Source organism: Corylus avellana, chromosome 8 (assembly GCF_965113065.1).
Source record: "Corylus avellana chromosome 8, dhCorAvel1.hap1.2, whole genome shotgun sequence".
In the NCBI taxonomy this organism is placed as follows: domain Eukaryota; kingdom Viridiplantae; phylum Streptophyta; class Magnoliopsida; order Fagales; family Betulaceae; genus Corylus; species Corylus avellana.
The window spans coordinates 20,098,359-20,113,096 of NC_142497.1; the positions used below are offsets into that span (position 1 = coordinate 20,098,359).

The 14,738-nt window shown below is 36.1% G+C and overlaps 2 protein-coding genes across 2 annotated transcripts; one reads left to right on the top strand and one right to left on the bottom strand.

The window, feature by feature from the left end:
• The first annotated feature begins 555 nt into the window (after positions 1-555).
• LOC132164001 (protein C-terminal S-isoprenylcysteine carboxyl O-methyltransferase) lies at positions 556-5,839 on the top strand. The gene is made up of 2 exons (XM_059574406.2): positions 556-1,859; positions 5,740-5,839. Exon 1 carries the CDS (start codon positions 661-663, stop codon positions 1,846-1,848), a length of 1,188 nt encoding a protein of 395 aa, XP_059430389.2. The 5' UTR covers positions 556-660; the 3' UTR covers positions 1,849-1,859; positions 5,740-5,839.
• Positions 5,840-8,967: 3,128 nt separating this feature from the next.
• Positions 8,968-13,757, bottom strand: CYP707A2 (cytochrome P450, family 707, subfamily A, polypeptide 2). The gene is made up of 8 exons (XM_059575328.2): positions 13,433-13,757; positions 13,037-13,355; positions 12,797-12,949; positions 12,388-12,642; positions 12,218-12,307; positions 11,914-12,099; positions 11,338-11,456; positions 8,968-9,354 (listed from the first exon to the last, which is right to left on the bottom strand). Exons 1-8 carry the CDS (start codon positions 13,663-13,665, stop codon positions 9,261-9,263), a joined length of 1,449 nt encoding a protein of 482 aa, XP_059431311.1. The 5' UTR covers positions 13,666-13,757; the 3' UTR covers positions 8,968-9,260.
• Between the last annotated feature and the right edge of the window lie 981 nt (positions 13,758-14,738).

Below are 14,738 nucleotides of genomic sequence, written 5' to 3' on the forward strand. Positions count from 1 at the left end.
AGAAAACAATATCTACCTAGAAAAGTAGACTACTATTCCAGTCAAAATACATCATGTTATATACGAATTAGGATCCTCTTCATTTCATTTGAAATGAATAATATCCAGTTAGTTATGGTGAAATTATATTTTTGTCTCTTTCAAAAGTGAAAAGATAAAAATACCCATCTACTATAACTAACCAGATATTATCCAGTTTATTTGAACTGAAGAGGATCCTGTTACGTTTTATAGATAGATAGGTATAAACTTTCTTTAAATTGAGAGAAACCAATAGGTTATATAAAATAGGTTAAAGATATTCCAAGTCTAATCTAGATTAGTGAGCTATGTTTGTTAATGTTTTTATAATTTATTCATGTTTTACGGTAGATACTCCTGAGATCTCCATGCGTTACTTTTTTTTTTTGGGTTGTTATTGTTGGTATATGAATAAACAACTTCAAAGTTAAAACTCTTATCAACTTTGGGCCATCACTAAAGATGGGCTGGGCCCAATTTCCCCGGATTTGACCGAAATCCAAACTCCCATCTTACCCATACTGTCGACGACACGAGTCTTTCCTCCCCAATTCCATTTGCTTCATTGAATTCGCAGAAGCAATGCTCAGCTTAGCTAAATTTTTGTAGAAATCCATTGCTGTTTTGCTTCAGACAACCATGGAAACTAGTTCAGTTCTCCTCCACTCTAGGACTCTCCCTTTCGGTTTCACCTTCGCAAACAACAAAGTCTCTCTCAGACATTTGGACAAACACTTGCCAATCAGCAGTTCTCAGCGCCACCAAAGCCTTAAACTCATCAAATCCCCGTTGCATTGCTCTTTTAAAGCAAGCCCATTGTCACTATCTTTAACAAGAACAAGAACACATTTCTTACCTTCTCTCAAATGTTCGTACTCCAGCACCACCAGCTCGGATTCGGTCAACCCATTGCTAAAATCCCTCAAAAACCTCTCACTTGATTCGTTGAAGAAAAGCCTTTCTCAGTTAACTCCTATTGATATTGTCAAGTTGTCTGGGGTCTTATCCATCGCTATTGCGGCAACAAAATGGACTGTGAATTTGCTCTTCAACCCTTTCTTTTGGATGTACTTCAGCTGGACTTGGTTGTTCTGGCCGTGGCTCGTTGCGATATCGTTTGCAATTTACGGCTTATATTGCCTTCGCAAGAATATATTTGGTGAAGCTAACATCTTTGAGCAACTTGCCGTTGTTACTTCAGTATTCACTTGGCTCACTCTTGTGCCGCCCGCCCATTTCAATGGCTATCTTGAAGGTTGGCCTTTCGTGTTCTTCTTCGTGTACCATTATTTCTTTTTCTTCAATGTTACTGTAAGGAAACGGTTATATGGGGATTACTATGCTCGCCCGCATGACCCCAAGTGGGAGGTGAACCTGCCCAGGTGGCGTCGCCTTTTGTTCTGTGTGGGAGTCATGGCTGGGCACTGGTTGGCCGCATTTGAAGGGCCAGAGCTGCACCGCATTCCGGGCGGGTGGACCAATGTGGGGGTTTGGATTTTGATAATGGTGACACTGTTGATGCAGTACAACTCGACGTTGTATCTTGCAAAGTATTCGGAAAAGGTGGTCGTGCCTACGGCTGTGGTACAGTTTGGCCCGTATCGCTGGGTCCGTCATCCGATATACGCGTCTACGATGCTGCTGTTTGTAACTTACTGTGTTGCACTTCGAGCACCTTTGAGCTCGCTCTTTGTTGCAGCAGTTTGTTTGTTGTACTATGAGCAGAAGGCAAAACTGGAGGAGGCTTTGATGGTTGAGACTTTCGGGGATGGGTATAAGGAGTATGCGGCTAAAGTTAGATGCAAGTTCATTCCTTTTGTTTATTAGCTTGTCTACAGGTATGTAGTGGTTAATTGTTCCTTGTCTGATTGAGACATAGGATTCAAGTACTTGAGCTTTGAAATGAGAAAGGAAAATGTTAGATTATATATGGCAGGTGCAAATTTTGTTGGATGTTGTTATTGTTGATGTTATTTGTTTTAGCTTGGTTGTTCTGTCATCTCCAAGTACTTCAGTTTCACATGTTGCATTAGTCTTTTGTTCGTTGCAATGCACTAGGTTGGGTGGGGGAAGGGGAGGTTGAATATCAGGCTGGTTTGTGAGTTTTTATGTCACCCTGATTTGTTGGTGTATCTTACATCACTGCAGGAGTGCAGAATGCAAGTAGCTATAGTTCTTAATTCTTTTCTTGCTAGTTTTGAGTTCTCGTTTTCCTGTGTACCTGGAGCTCCTTACGCTTTTAATGAAATTTCAATTACTTATCAAAAAAAAGTTATGAGTTCGCATAGATCTCCTGTTTCACTTGGCAATGCTCTAGCAGTTACATTGATTTCAGTCTCTTAACTTAGCTTCAATATATTGAAGTCTCTATAAGTCTTATTGAGCAAACTTAATTTGGAGTGCTTTTTGAAGTAATGTAAAAGAGACACACTTAAATAACAAACTGTAATCAATTGGCAATATCTAGGTCCAAGTGTCAACTGTTCTCCAACAAGCATATGGGCATAAATTAAATGAGCTGTATTATGCTCTACTCAGCTTGGCTTACATATATGGCCACAGTATTGGGCTCGTACTCATACTTGGCTGGGCTGGAGGAAATTCATTTATGAAATATTAGTTGAATTGATGGAAGAGTGAAAATCAATGACTGGAAAACACATAAACTGACCATTTCTTTTCTCGCGTTTGATTGATTATTCATAAGGGGACATCAAAGAGAAGATTACCTATAGAATCAAAGTTATTGAAGTGGAGAATTGATGACAGCATTTGTGTGATTGTTACAGTGTTTTCATAGTTCACTTCTAACTCAGAAAATTGCAATTGGGATCACTCGATCCAAAACTTGGAACATTTTTCGTTCAAAAATGCTGATTTTAACCATAAAAAATACAGGAAACTTATAAACCTATTAGAATCTTATATAGATGATAAACTTTTTCTGCGAACCAAGCTACAATGTTAAGAATTACAACTCAAGACTACCTTATCACCTTTTAACTTATAATGAAACTATCTATATAAGTTCTACAATGTTAAGAATTACAACTCAAGACTACCTTATCACCTTTTAACTTATAATGAAACTATCTATATAAGTTCTATATAGGCTTATAAGCATCCTTCCAGAATCTGATCTAAGTAGCATATCATGAACCTGTTTTCTTTCCAAGTACTTCAAAGGATCCTGATGCTAAATTGCTACTAATTGCAATGTTGGTATTTGTTACAAACTTATTTTCACTTGAAATCTAAAGGTATTGTAATGTTAAATTGCACGTAGTTTCTTGACTATCTTACTCTTCTTTTTTAGATTTTTTGTTTATAATTGATAAGTTAGTGAAGCAACCGATGCATTTTGAACCCTTGACCATACCCTCTTCCCCATTCTTACAGGGGGAGTTGGTATCACTTGAGCTACAGCCAATCGGCATCTTGTGGTTGATATAACCTTTAGTTTGATGTGCATTCTGAACATTTAAAGCTCTTGTTGGCACCTTCAAAATGGCTTATGCTTTGTTTATTGGTTTCTTAGATGTTTTGCTGTTTAAGTTTTCTGTTTTAAAAGCCAAAACGAGGCACTAAATGTACTTTTATTCTTGTAGAATTGTACGGTAAATATACCTGTCGAACTGCATGGAGAATATAAAAAATCGACCATAGAATTAGCTGCACATTTGGTTTCCAAATTCTGGTTAGTCAAGTATTGCTATGTCCATGACATAAGTGGAGCTAAAATGATTATGTATCAATGAATGAGCTGCATTAAAAAGTGGGTGCATTAGAAGTGAATCCATTTGTCAACATAAACTAAGTTTTCATGTTCAACAAATGCTGGTCAAATGAGCGTTGAAGGTTGATATAGTTCAACTGGAAGGCACTGTAAGGATCTAAGGGAAGATCAAGTATGCATTTTTTTAGGCTTCCTTTTTTTCCAATTTAATTCATGATTATGTGAAAGAAAACACAATTGACCCTGCTAGTATTTTAGAGAAGTGTTTTTAAAATGTGTGAGTGATTGAAAAAATAATTAAAGACATTCACAGCAAGCTTAGCTGTATAAGCTTCCTGGTTTTTTCTTTTCTGTTTATTTTGTGCCCTTTACATATCAATATAATGAGGAATTAAGTTTTTTAAGCTAGGTCAGGTTTATAGTCTGTTGATTATTGGGCCATTGAACTTGGGTCCAACTCTCCATCTGACCTCAGTTCATTTGCTTGCTTTTTAAAATTGACATGTTTTGATCCTTCCTTGGTTTTCTTTCTATTTGCTGTCTCGTGATTGCTATAGATCGGATAAGCATTTTCATGACCTCCTCATGTTATTGACTGAAATGACTTGTGTGGTTCGTTGCTTATATATCAAAAACAGGAGATAAGTTGTTCAGGATATTATCTTGAACAGGTCATATATAGGCTGGCTGTTTTGCTATTAGACTAGGTTCAAGTCGCCATCTGAGCTTGATCCATCCTCATCTGATTGCTTTTAATTGATAAGTGTTGTGGACCTTCTCTTGATTGTCCTTCTATATGCTGACTTGTGATTGCTACCGATCAGATGAGCATGAAATATAGTCTCCACTCATGATGGATTGCATCAATGTTTGTGGATCTTATGCTCAATACAGTTTAATGTCAGCTACATTAGAAATTGAGTTACATTTTGAATTTTTGTTCAATGAAACAAATGCATTAAGCTGTAGGGATACTTTTTAATACCCCAATCCTACATTAGAAAGATAAATAACCCACATAATGGGGAGATTATAAAAACATCATGCATCTGTTCATTACTAAGTGGAACTGGACTTTATAAGTGATTTTAAGGAGCTCCAAATTGATTAAAAATTTTGGAGTGATAGTGCAAATGTGACTAACACTTTCTCTAAGTCGTTACAAATGGTATCAGAGCAACCTAGTAATGTCATGTGGTATTGGAAGACTACATGACATCATAGATTTAAAAGGAGACTTCAGTCCTACATTAGAAAGATGAATGACTCACATAAAGTTAGTAGATTATAAAGACACTCATGAGGTTAAGACATGTTGTCTTATCTTATCGGTTCAGAAAAAATTCCACCATATTCAAGAAGTTTTATCCTTTTCTAAATTACAAAACATCTAACAGAGACATGTGGGATCAAAATAACAATAGATGCCCCTATTTTGTTGGACTGGATATACCTACTATACGTGAACCAGTTTGCATTGCCACCCTCTTTATCAGGGAATGGCAACCCAACATTCCAAGATTTGACAATGGCTGCTGACTAGCACAGTAAGACTCAACATCTAGAAAGAGAATATCTAGAGATTGTGGAAGCCACCTCATACGTACATGTAAGCCAACTCATCCATGTGAAATATATCATCAGCTCATCTGTTTTGCACCACACATTGCAGAGATAGATGCACAGTGAAATTGCAAAAAAGCCTCATAACGAACACATTCTAATTATGCAGGGGATCTTTCTTCTTATAAAAAAAAATCACTTTCTTTGATGTACTTTCTCTGTGTTTTCGATTTCATGCACTTAAAGACAATGATTACTGGTCCTCTTTCGGCCCCTTATTAAGTTTGCTTGTTGAGATGTCCAGGCTCTCTGTTTTCTTTTATATCCTGTCTATTCTTCTGTTTTGCTCATGTTACTTGATTGTTGTGCCATTTCGTAATCCTTTTACAAAAAAATAATTGTTTCCATACGTTTCCCAGGTGTGGAAATTGGATTTGGTGTTCCTTTGATGTGCCTTCTCCAGTTCTCCTCATGCGTGATAGACAAGTTTTTTAAAAGCGACTTAATACTTTGACTTGTTCCCTTTTATTTTTGGATGAATTTGATGGTGTCTTTTTCAAATGTGATAAACAAGTCTTAGTTATCGGTTTCATTGTGTGTGTTTTCCTGTTTAGGATATGCAATGATTTTTCTCAGCTTTGATGTATTACTTGAAAGGTGCCATTGCCATCAGTCATATGAAAGAAACATAAACAGGGGTCCTCGTGTCATTTGTAGACCCATTCAACATTTTTTTCAAATATATATATATATTTGCCATCAGTCATATGAAAGAAACATAAACAGGAGTCCTCGTGTCATTTGTAGATCCATTCAACATTTTGTTCAAATATATATATATAAAATTCCCATGAGGTTCCCATTAAAATAAAGAAGAAGAAAAAACGTGATATATCATGGACATGCTTGTTCTTCTGGAAGGCTGAATTTGTGGTAACTGAGAATTTGATGTGATGATTTAACGTTTGTGTACCCAATATAATTATTGTACAATATTGATGTGATATTTTTTGAATTAACCATTATTATAAAAAAAATAATAAATAAATAAAAATCTTAGGGTTGACTAGGATTGTTACGTTTGTATTGTGGAATAGTTATGAGATAAAAATGTAATATATAACATTACTTTTTCTTTTAAAAGCAGTTTTTGGTCTTCAGTTACAACATTCTATTTAAACAAGAAAAGCTTGTCTTTATGAGTACATCTACCGGGTTCTAACTCTAAGGGGTTGGACTTTGGTGGCATAAATTATCAAGTTTAAGGTTCGAATTTTTTTTTTGGGTGCGAACAACCTCTTGAGTCTACATCTCTGGCAAAAGTCAGATTTAACTGATCTGTGTGGTAGAGTGTATTATGTCGGTTTTGAATTTATCTTTTTAAGGGTAGGTACATGAAGCAGTCTTGCTTTGAAGGATTTCTCTTCATAAAAAGAAAATTTAATGGGCTTCAGGAGAAATCTTCCTGAAGTCTCTTTCATGATGTTAAGATATTACGATTTCCAATAGTCAATTTGTTCCAAATTCTTCAGGAGAAATATCAAGTTATTACTTGAGTTTTAGGTTAAAACACTCCTCAGAATTCCAATTTTTGTAATTAGCTATTTATCTATTTTTCAAATAGATATTTTCGTCTATTTTTCATTGTTTTTTAGTAGGGTCCATGTGAAAAATATAAATTATATCCCTAAGAAAAAGGTTTTCCACAAAAAGAAAAAAAAAAATGCAACAAAAGAGAGACAGAGAGAGAAAATAGAGTGCTGATGATAGGAGGTGTGGGGTTCTACAGCGACTTACCCCCTATTCTAGCTAGAAGGGGCAGCCTCCACCTCATGAGGGGAGTTATTTTATTAAAAAAAATGAAGTAAAAAATTGATGGAATAATCTATTTGGAAATGGACAAAAACATGGAATTGATTGGAAAAATAAAAATTCTATAGAGTGATATATATGCTACTGACTTAAATAACTTGATATTTTTCCAATTCTTTATCAAGAAGAATCTTTATCTCAAGTAGAATTCACTAAAGCTGTATAATATGTGTGTCCAGGAAAAAAGGAAAAGTGTGGGAGCTCTTATTTTCGCACCCCTATTGGTGGAAATTCGATTCAACATTTGGATTCATACTATGTTGAGTTAAAGCGTGGGTATACGACTATATAGTTTGATATGAATACGACACATTTAACTAATCATGTCAAACTCTGTAATCTTGACACGGCCTGTTTAACTAAACGGGTGACATGACACAACTTGCATAACTTATTTAATTAATAACATATCGTGTTGGATTAACATGAATACGATTCATTTCAACCTGTTTAATGTAAATCGGTTGAGTTAACACAAATAGTATTTGATCTTATCTAAATTAACACAATATTATATCTTATAAGCATAAATTATATCAGTTATACACATTCAAAATTAGATTGATGACAAAATCAATTAGAGGATCTCAGAAAATGCGGCTATATACTTAGGATTTTTAAGAGAAAATGTATTTTAATTATATAGGCTATGTAAGTTAATTAAGTGGATTGACACGAATTTAACTCGTTTGTTAATCATGATTTGTGTCTAAATAGGTTAACCCGTTTTGACGTAGACCTTATTACACTAAACCCTAATTTTCTAATTCCGTGTTAAATTTGCAAGTTATGTCAAACATAGTTTCCTGAGTCCACAATATGAGATGTGAAAGCCACATAAATAAGTGTAGAAATGACACTTTAGGGAACTAATCAAAGCAAAGTCGCTTGATTGAAATGGTGATTTCAACTAGAGTGAGATGTGAAAGCCACAAAAATAAGTATAGAAATGACACTTTAGGGAACTAATATTCAAAGCAAAGTCTCTTGATTGAAATGGTGATTTAAACTAGAGTGGGTGTAGAAATGACATTTATGGAACTAATCAAAGCATTATCCATTGAATATTGAAATGGTGATTTAAGCTAGAGTGCCCTGCAATATTCGTTGCATTGCATAGTGATTTGATGTATCATTGTAAGTCACATAAAAAAAAAGTGCACCCATTTTCCATTATGTGGAACTAATTAAATGCTCATTGGATTCTTTTCGATGTGACAAAGGATTTTGAAGGAATGGTGGTTGTATGTGGAATTGTACAAAATGCATAATCCAAGAAAATTATGTGGATCGAGTTTGTATAGGCTTCAAAGCGTGGGGAAGTCGTGGTCCCTTCCCTGCCCAATCACAAGGCTTCACGTAAGCAAGATTGGGTCAACATGTCTAATGGTGCCTTTGAAATCTTACGCTGTCTTCATCACTTATCCTACTTGCTTTTAACCTATTTGATGAAGTTTCCTTGTTGGACATTGTTATTTTTCCACGTCGGTCACAATCATGTGCTGAGAGACTGCTCTACGTGGATCTTTACAGTGCCCTATGAACCTATTCCATGGCGTTTGTGGTAATATTATATATATTATCAAATGAAATAAGTTAATTTATGTGTACACCAGAGCAGAGAAGGGAAAAAAAATCTTAGGATATGAAAGGAACTCGATCCATATTCAAGACCACACACATTTGATCCTCAAAAAACATGTTCCAAATTGAAAAGAGATTATTATTTTTTCTGCGCAGAAACACATATATATATATATATATATATATTCGGTACGTTACACACGTTAACAATGCAACGACACTGACTAGCTATCGTCCTACGTTAAAGTACCAGACAATATGAACCCAAGACAGCTTGCAATTTAAGAAGGATTCCCAACGACAAATTTGAAAGAAAAAAAAAACAAAACGGAAATTTAATGAAAAAGAACAACAAAAAAAAAAAAAGAAAAAAAAAAGAGAGAAAACTCAATGGCCGGGGATATGTTACTTTTGTCCCCACTGGAAAACATTTCGATCGGTCGTCGTCAAGAACCCAAAAACTCATGCTCGATCACGGCTCCGTCTACTTCCTTAGGGTTACTTTTATAGGTAAACCCTGTTTGGGTACAGGGAAAGGGCCATATTGTATCCCTTCTTCGCCTCCCACCGCTTGCCACCTAAACCCAACATTAAAAAGAACAAAGTTAATTACTATGATTTTGTTTTTATTTTTATTTCACAGCCTCAAAAGCGAAGTGTACGTGAATATTTTGGATGTGGACAAATGAAGAAATGAAGTGTAAAACGCCCTGAGCAAAGCTGTGGTGTTAACGAAACCTGTTTATCTAGCTTTTTTTTTTTTTTTTTGTTTTCTCATAGCCATTTGATCATCATCAAGACTGGAGTACAGCTGGCAAATTATGTCGCTTACTATGCTGTGATTCACATCTCCCGTTGTAGATATCCAACGGCTAGAGTTATATGAGCCAGTACGGCTATGGAATCGAAGAAGATCTACCCAGATCCTCAGGATCTATATATAACTGCATCTTCATGTACTCCAATTCTGGGTCTTCAACGGATCTTTTTAAATCTCAAAAAAGATGCAAAAATGGAAAAAAAGAAGAAGAAGAAGAAGTTGTAGATTTTTCAGAAAAGCGATGAAGGGGAAGAGGAGATGATGAGCGATGACATCTGAGCAGAGGATTTGTATGTCATGCAGAGGCCACAGAAAGTACTTTTGACTACAATATGATGCATGTGTGCCACGTGTACAGAAACATGTAGGTGGAGGGTTCTACTTTTGTTTGCTAGATTGGTAACCACTAGCTTGCCAAATATAAAAATAAAAGGGCAATGCCCACTCGCCTTCAACGAGACTGAGGACCACTTCCACGGCCTTGGGAACGCCCAACAGGACCACCAATCAATCCCCTATATATCTACTCAATTTGTTGGCTTCCACTCCTCTTCTTGTAATTTTATTTTCTTTTACTATTTTGATTATCCTAAATAAATAAAAATTTCCTATTTAGCTAGTCAACTAAAGAGTACGGAAAAAATTTCTATACTAGCTATATCTATCTTCTTTTAATATTGTCACTGTATTAGTTCAAAATATGGTTAATTACTTTTTTAGTATTTATGTTTTCATATTTTTTTTTTTTTTTTTTACTTATGTTTCAATTCGTATCATAGATGGAACATGATTTATGGGTAAATACTAATTTAATATATTTATTACCATTCCTTCAGCCAAACTAACAAATTGTCATTAGAGTAATTTCGACTACCTCTTATGGCTAGTATGGGGTGGTTAAACCACTCTTAAAACCCTCGAACCACCCCCAGTGGCCTAAAAGGGGAGGCCGAAACGACCCCTAAAGGCCTTGGGGTGGTCGAGCCACCCCCTAGAGGCCATGGGGGTGGTTCAAGACTGGCCTTAGGGGGTGGCCAAAACCACCCTATTGTCGTCCGTTAGTTTTGTAAACGAAATGGTGATAGAGGTACTAAACTAGTATTTACCCATAAGCTAGTCATGTATCATTTGTGATTCGAATATCACAAATTGAAACCTATGTGAAAAAAAAATAAAAACGTGAAAATCTAAGTACTAAAAAGGTAATTAACCCTTAAAATTATGATTAAACCAACATGAAATCATTTATATAACATAATCTCACATAATACACAATCTATATATATATATATATATATATATATATGAACATTAATAGATCTAATGATGCATATGTTGTTATTTGATGAATATGTTGTCACATCGTTAAATGCAATAAAATTTAGACCTTTTAATAGAGCAATGATTTTGATCCTATAGGCATCACAAATATTTTAATATTGATATTTAAAAAAAAAAAAAAAAACTAGTTTCCTAATAAATCGTAAGCTAGCTAGTGATTTTTTTTATGGGTAATATTATTTAGTAGATTGCTATATAGTTGCCATACAATTTGATTATGTGATAGTAAAAATTAACTATTGAATCAGCATTTATCAAAGTAAAATGACTAATTTTTACTTCATGTTATTCTAATTATATAACAATCGTATAACAGTCCACTAATTACCGAAAAGTATGTAAACAAGTGCGTGGGTCAGAGAGAGAGAGAGAGAGAGAGAGAGAGGAGGAGGAGGAGGACCTGTAAGAGGTGGTGAGGTGGTGGAGAAGGATTAGCATCTCAAGCTTGGCCAGCTCACTGCCTGGACAAGCATGCACTCCATTCCCAAACGGCATGTACGTGTTTGGTCGTGGTGGCACCTGCACCATCACACAAATTAGAACCCAAATAAAGTCTTCGATCGATCTCTGTCATGCACCAAGTAAAAATATATATATATATATATATATATATATATATATATATATATATATATATATATATATATATATATATATATATATTTCTTTCAACTGTAAAGGATTATATATATAATGAAGCAAATTTATGCAAGAAGAAAAATTTACTAGGCTACAAAAGAAGGTCACGTGATTCTGAGAGTTGAAAGATTTGAGCACAGATCGTCTAAATAGAGGAAGATTCACATAAAAAAATGAAAAGGACACTTCATGGAGATATTCTAACAATTGATAACCTTATGTTTCTGCCAAAACAAGATAGAATATAGCAGTGGCTGACCCACTTCCTGAATCTTGGTTCAAAGGGGGACACAGATGGGTCAGGAAAAGCCTAGCCTTGTATATTTTTTGTTGGTACCTCGAATCTTGATGGGTCAAACTTTTCGGGTCGGGGGAAGAACTCAGCACTGTGATGAATCGTTCTGAACAGCGGCAGAACCTTCCAACCCTTGGGAATCAAGTAGCCCTCTAACTCCACATCTTCCACTGCTTCTCTGAATGTAAATGACAATATGCTTGCACTTCTCAACGTTTCTTGAATCACCTGAAAAAATTTATTCCATTATTAAATTATCAATTATTTCATATAGAAATAAATAAATTGAATATTCTATCGATATACATTGTGAGTAGGTTAAATAAGTATAAGTGAAAAGGCATACCCGGCCAGTCAACGGCATGCGTCGAGTATCCTCCCACGTAAGCCCACGGTTTTCTTCTACTAACTTGCGTTGAATTCCTTCTTGTTCCCTCTGAAAATATTTCATTGCCAATATTATTCTACTTCTTTTAAAATTATAGATATTCAAGAAATTGAGGGAAAACTATTTACCGTCACGGCTTCTAGGAGATTGCCATTATCGTGCAAATACTTTAGAACCCATGTTAGGACGCTTGCCGTTGTATCATGAGCAGCAAAGATTACTCCGATTAGATTGTCGGCAATTTGAGAGTCGGTGAGCTGAATATCAGTCAGCTTCTGATCTTTGGCTCCCAATAATACTCCTAACAAGCCTCCGCCATGTCTCCCACTTTCCCTTCTCTTTTCTATTAGCCTTCTCAAAGTCTCATTCAGAAGCTTCCTCGCCTTGAAAAATTGGAAAAAAAAAAAAAAAAAAAAAAAAAAAAAAAAAAAAAAACGCACCTCAGAAATTGAATTATATATATAAAACATAGTACAGGAGTTTTGCTGTTCTCTAGGCAATGTGGGACAATAAGAGCCAAAAAGAAAAAAGTAGTACCTTCATTGCTTTGCGGAAAGGAGTTCCAGGCAGATCCAGAGGCATGGAATTGTAGCCTTTCTCAAGGCATTGATACAAGCTTTTTATTCCTTCAAATATTTCCAAGTCTTGTTTGTTCCCAAAGGCAGAAATCATTGCCACATCAAAAGCATACTAAGAGAGAGACCAAAATAGGAGTAAAATAATTATATATAATTAAACCTTTTTCAGATTAATAATTAATTAAGCAAACCGACATACCCTCTTCATCTCTTGCAAGGTGTTGATGGTGCAGTTCTTCCATGTGGGAAGAAGTCTGAGAACAATACGCTCAACCTCCGACACCGACCCTTTTATTGCAGAGGGCAGAAAGGAAGCCTGAACCAATTTCTTCAGCCTTGAATGGTAGGCCCCCTGGTGAAAGAATATAGCCTCAGGGCCTATCATTTTCTCTTTGCTTGGCGGATAAGTTGGCTTGAAAAGATGAGCTCGGCTCACAAGAACAATCCTCGCCGCTTCCGGGCTTGAAATCATCACACAAGGGCATCCCAATATGTGGGTCTTGAATATATCCCCATACCTACAAAAACATTCACAAATTAAACTCCCTCGTAAAAAAAACAACTATATGAACTTTTTTTTTCTTAATTAGTGTACCGTTTCTGCCTGTTAGCGAAGAAGGAATTTGGGTTTTCAGTGTAGAGCTTGAGGGTCTCTCCTATGTATGGCCAACCCATTGAGCCGGGGGGGAGGCGCTTGTGTCGTGGGTGGTGCCATTGGAGGAGTAGTAGGACAAGGAAGAAGGAGCAGAAGAGTAGTATTGGTATGGGAATAACAAACTGAGAATGAAAGGTTGCGAGAAAAGGCGATATTATTGAGAAAAGTTGCATGGTGTTAGGAGAATTTAGAGAGGTGGCAGAGACGAACTTGTGCGAGAGATGTGGTGAGTGAAGGATGGGTGGCTTCACCGTGGGGATTTTATAGACTCGGAGCGGTATAGGTGGCGGCTCGATACAGACGTCACCATTTTTAGCTCTCCTCATAAACATCTAGACATTCTCCACCAATTTCTTTTTTCTCTGTCTTTTCAATATTTATTTGGTAAAAATAAATTACCTTTTTTTTATATATATATATAAATAAAAACTCTATTTATTAACGCAATCTAAATAACGTTGACCGTCACGGTGCTACCGAACCCAAGAGGCTAACAATCTCTTTCTTTGCCTCGAGTTAAAGGCGAGCAAGCTTTCAAAAATTGCTGATACTATATAGCAAAGAGAATTTTGGCAGCGCACCGTTTTTGGCGTGGCTACCGTACTACGTAACCGGCGCACATTATGCCCAGCCCGGCGAACCCAGGCCAACGAAAGTCACCAATCTTATCTCTTTCTGTATGACTGGGTAATAATATATAATCACCGCGCACCTCATTAAAAAAAAAATACACACGTACGTGTAAGAATCCTAGGGCCGTATACGTTAGCAGTGCGCCTGAGGCTAGCCCCCCGACCAACTTCTTTCTCAGATTCTGCAGCCATGTTGTTCTAGAGCCTTGTTTTCCTGCGTCCTCTTGTGCTTTTTTTTATTCAGGCAAAACCCACACAAAAACTCTTTTTTGCTGGTGTTAGCCTGTTGGCGTTGCCCCCCGCGTGCACTCACTTCATTGCCCACTTTTTGTTTGCTTTCCACGTTCACCCTGCCCCCAGCTTATTATGCACAGATTGTCTTACACATGCCCATGCATTTTCATGATTGCCAATGATTTTTTCGCCAAGATGCTCCTTCTACCACATCACTTCCTTCCCATTTTCTAACATGTGTCAAACTTGTGCTGCAAACCCAAACTTTTCGAGTTTGGGTGCCGAATATGATAATCTTCACAAAAGAAAAAAAGTTGTACGAATCTCCTTACGTTACCGTCAAAATTTTAAAATTTTATTTAGAATTTGTTTAAAATTAT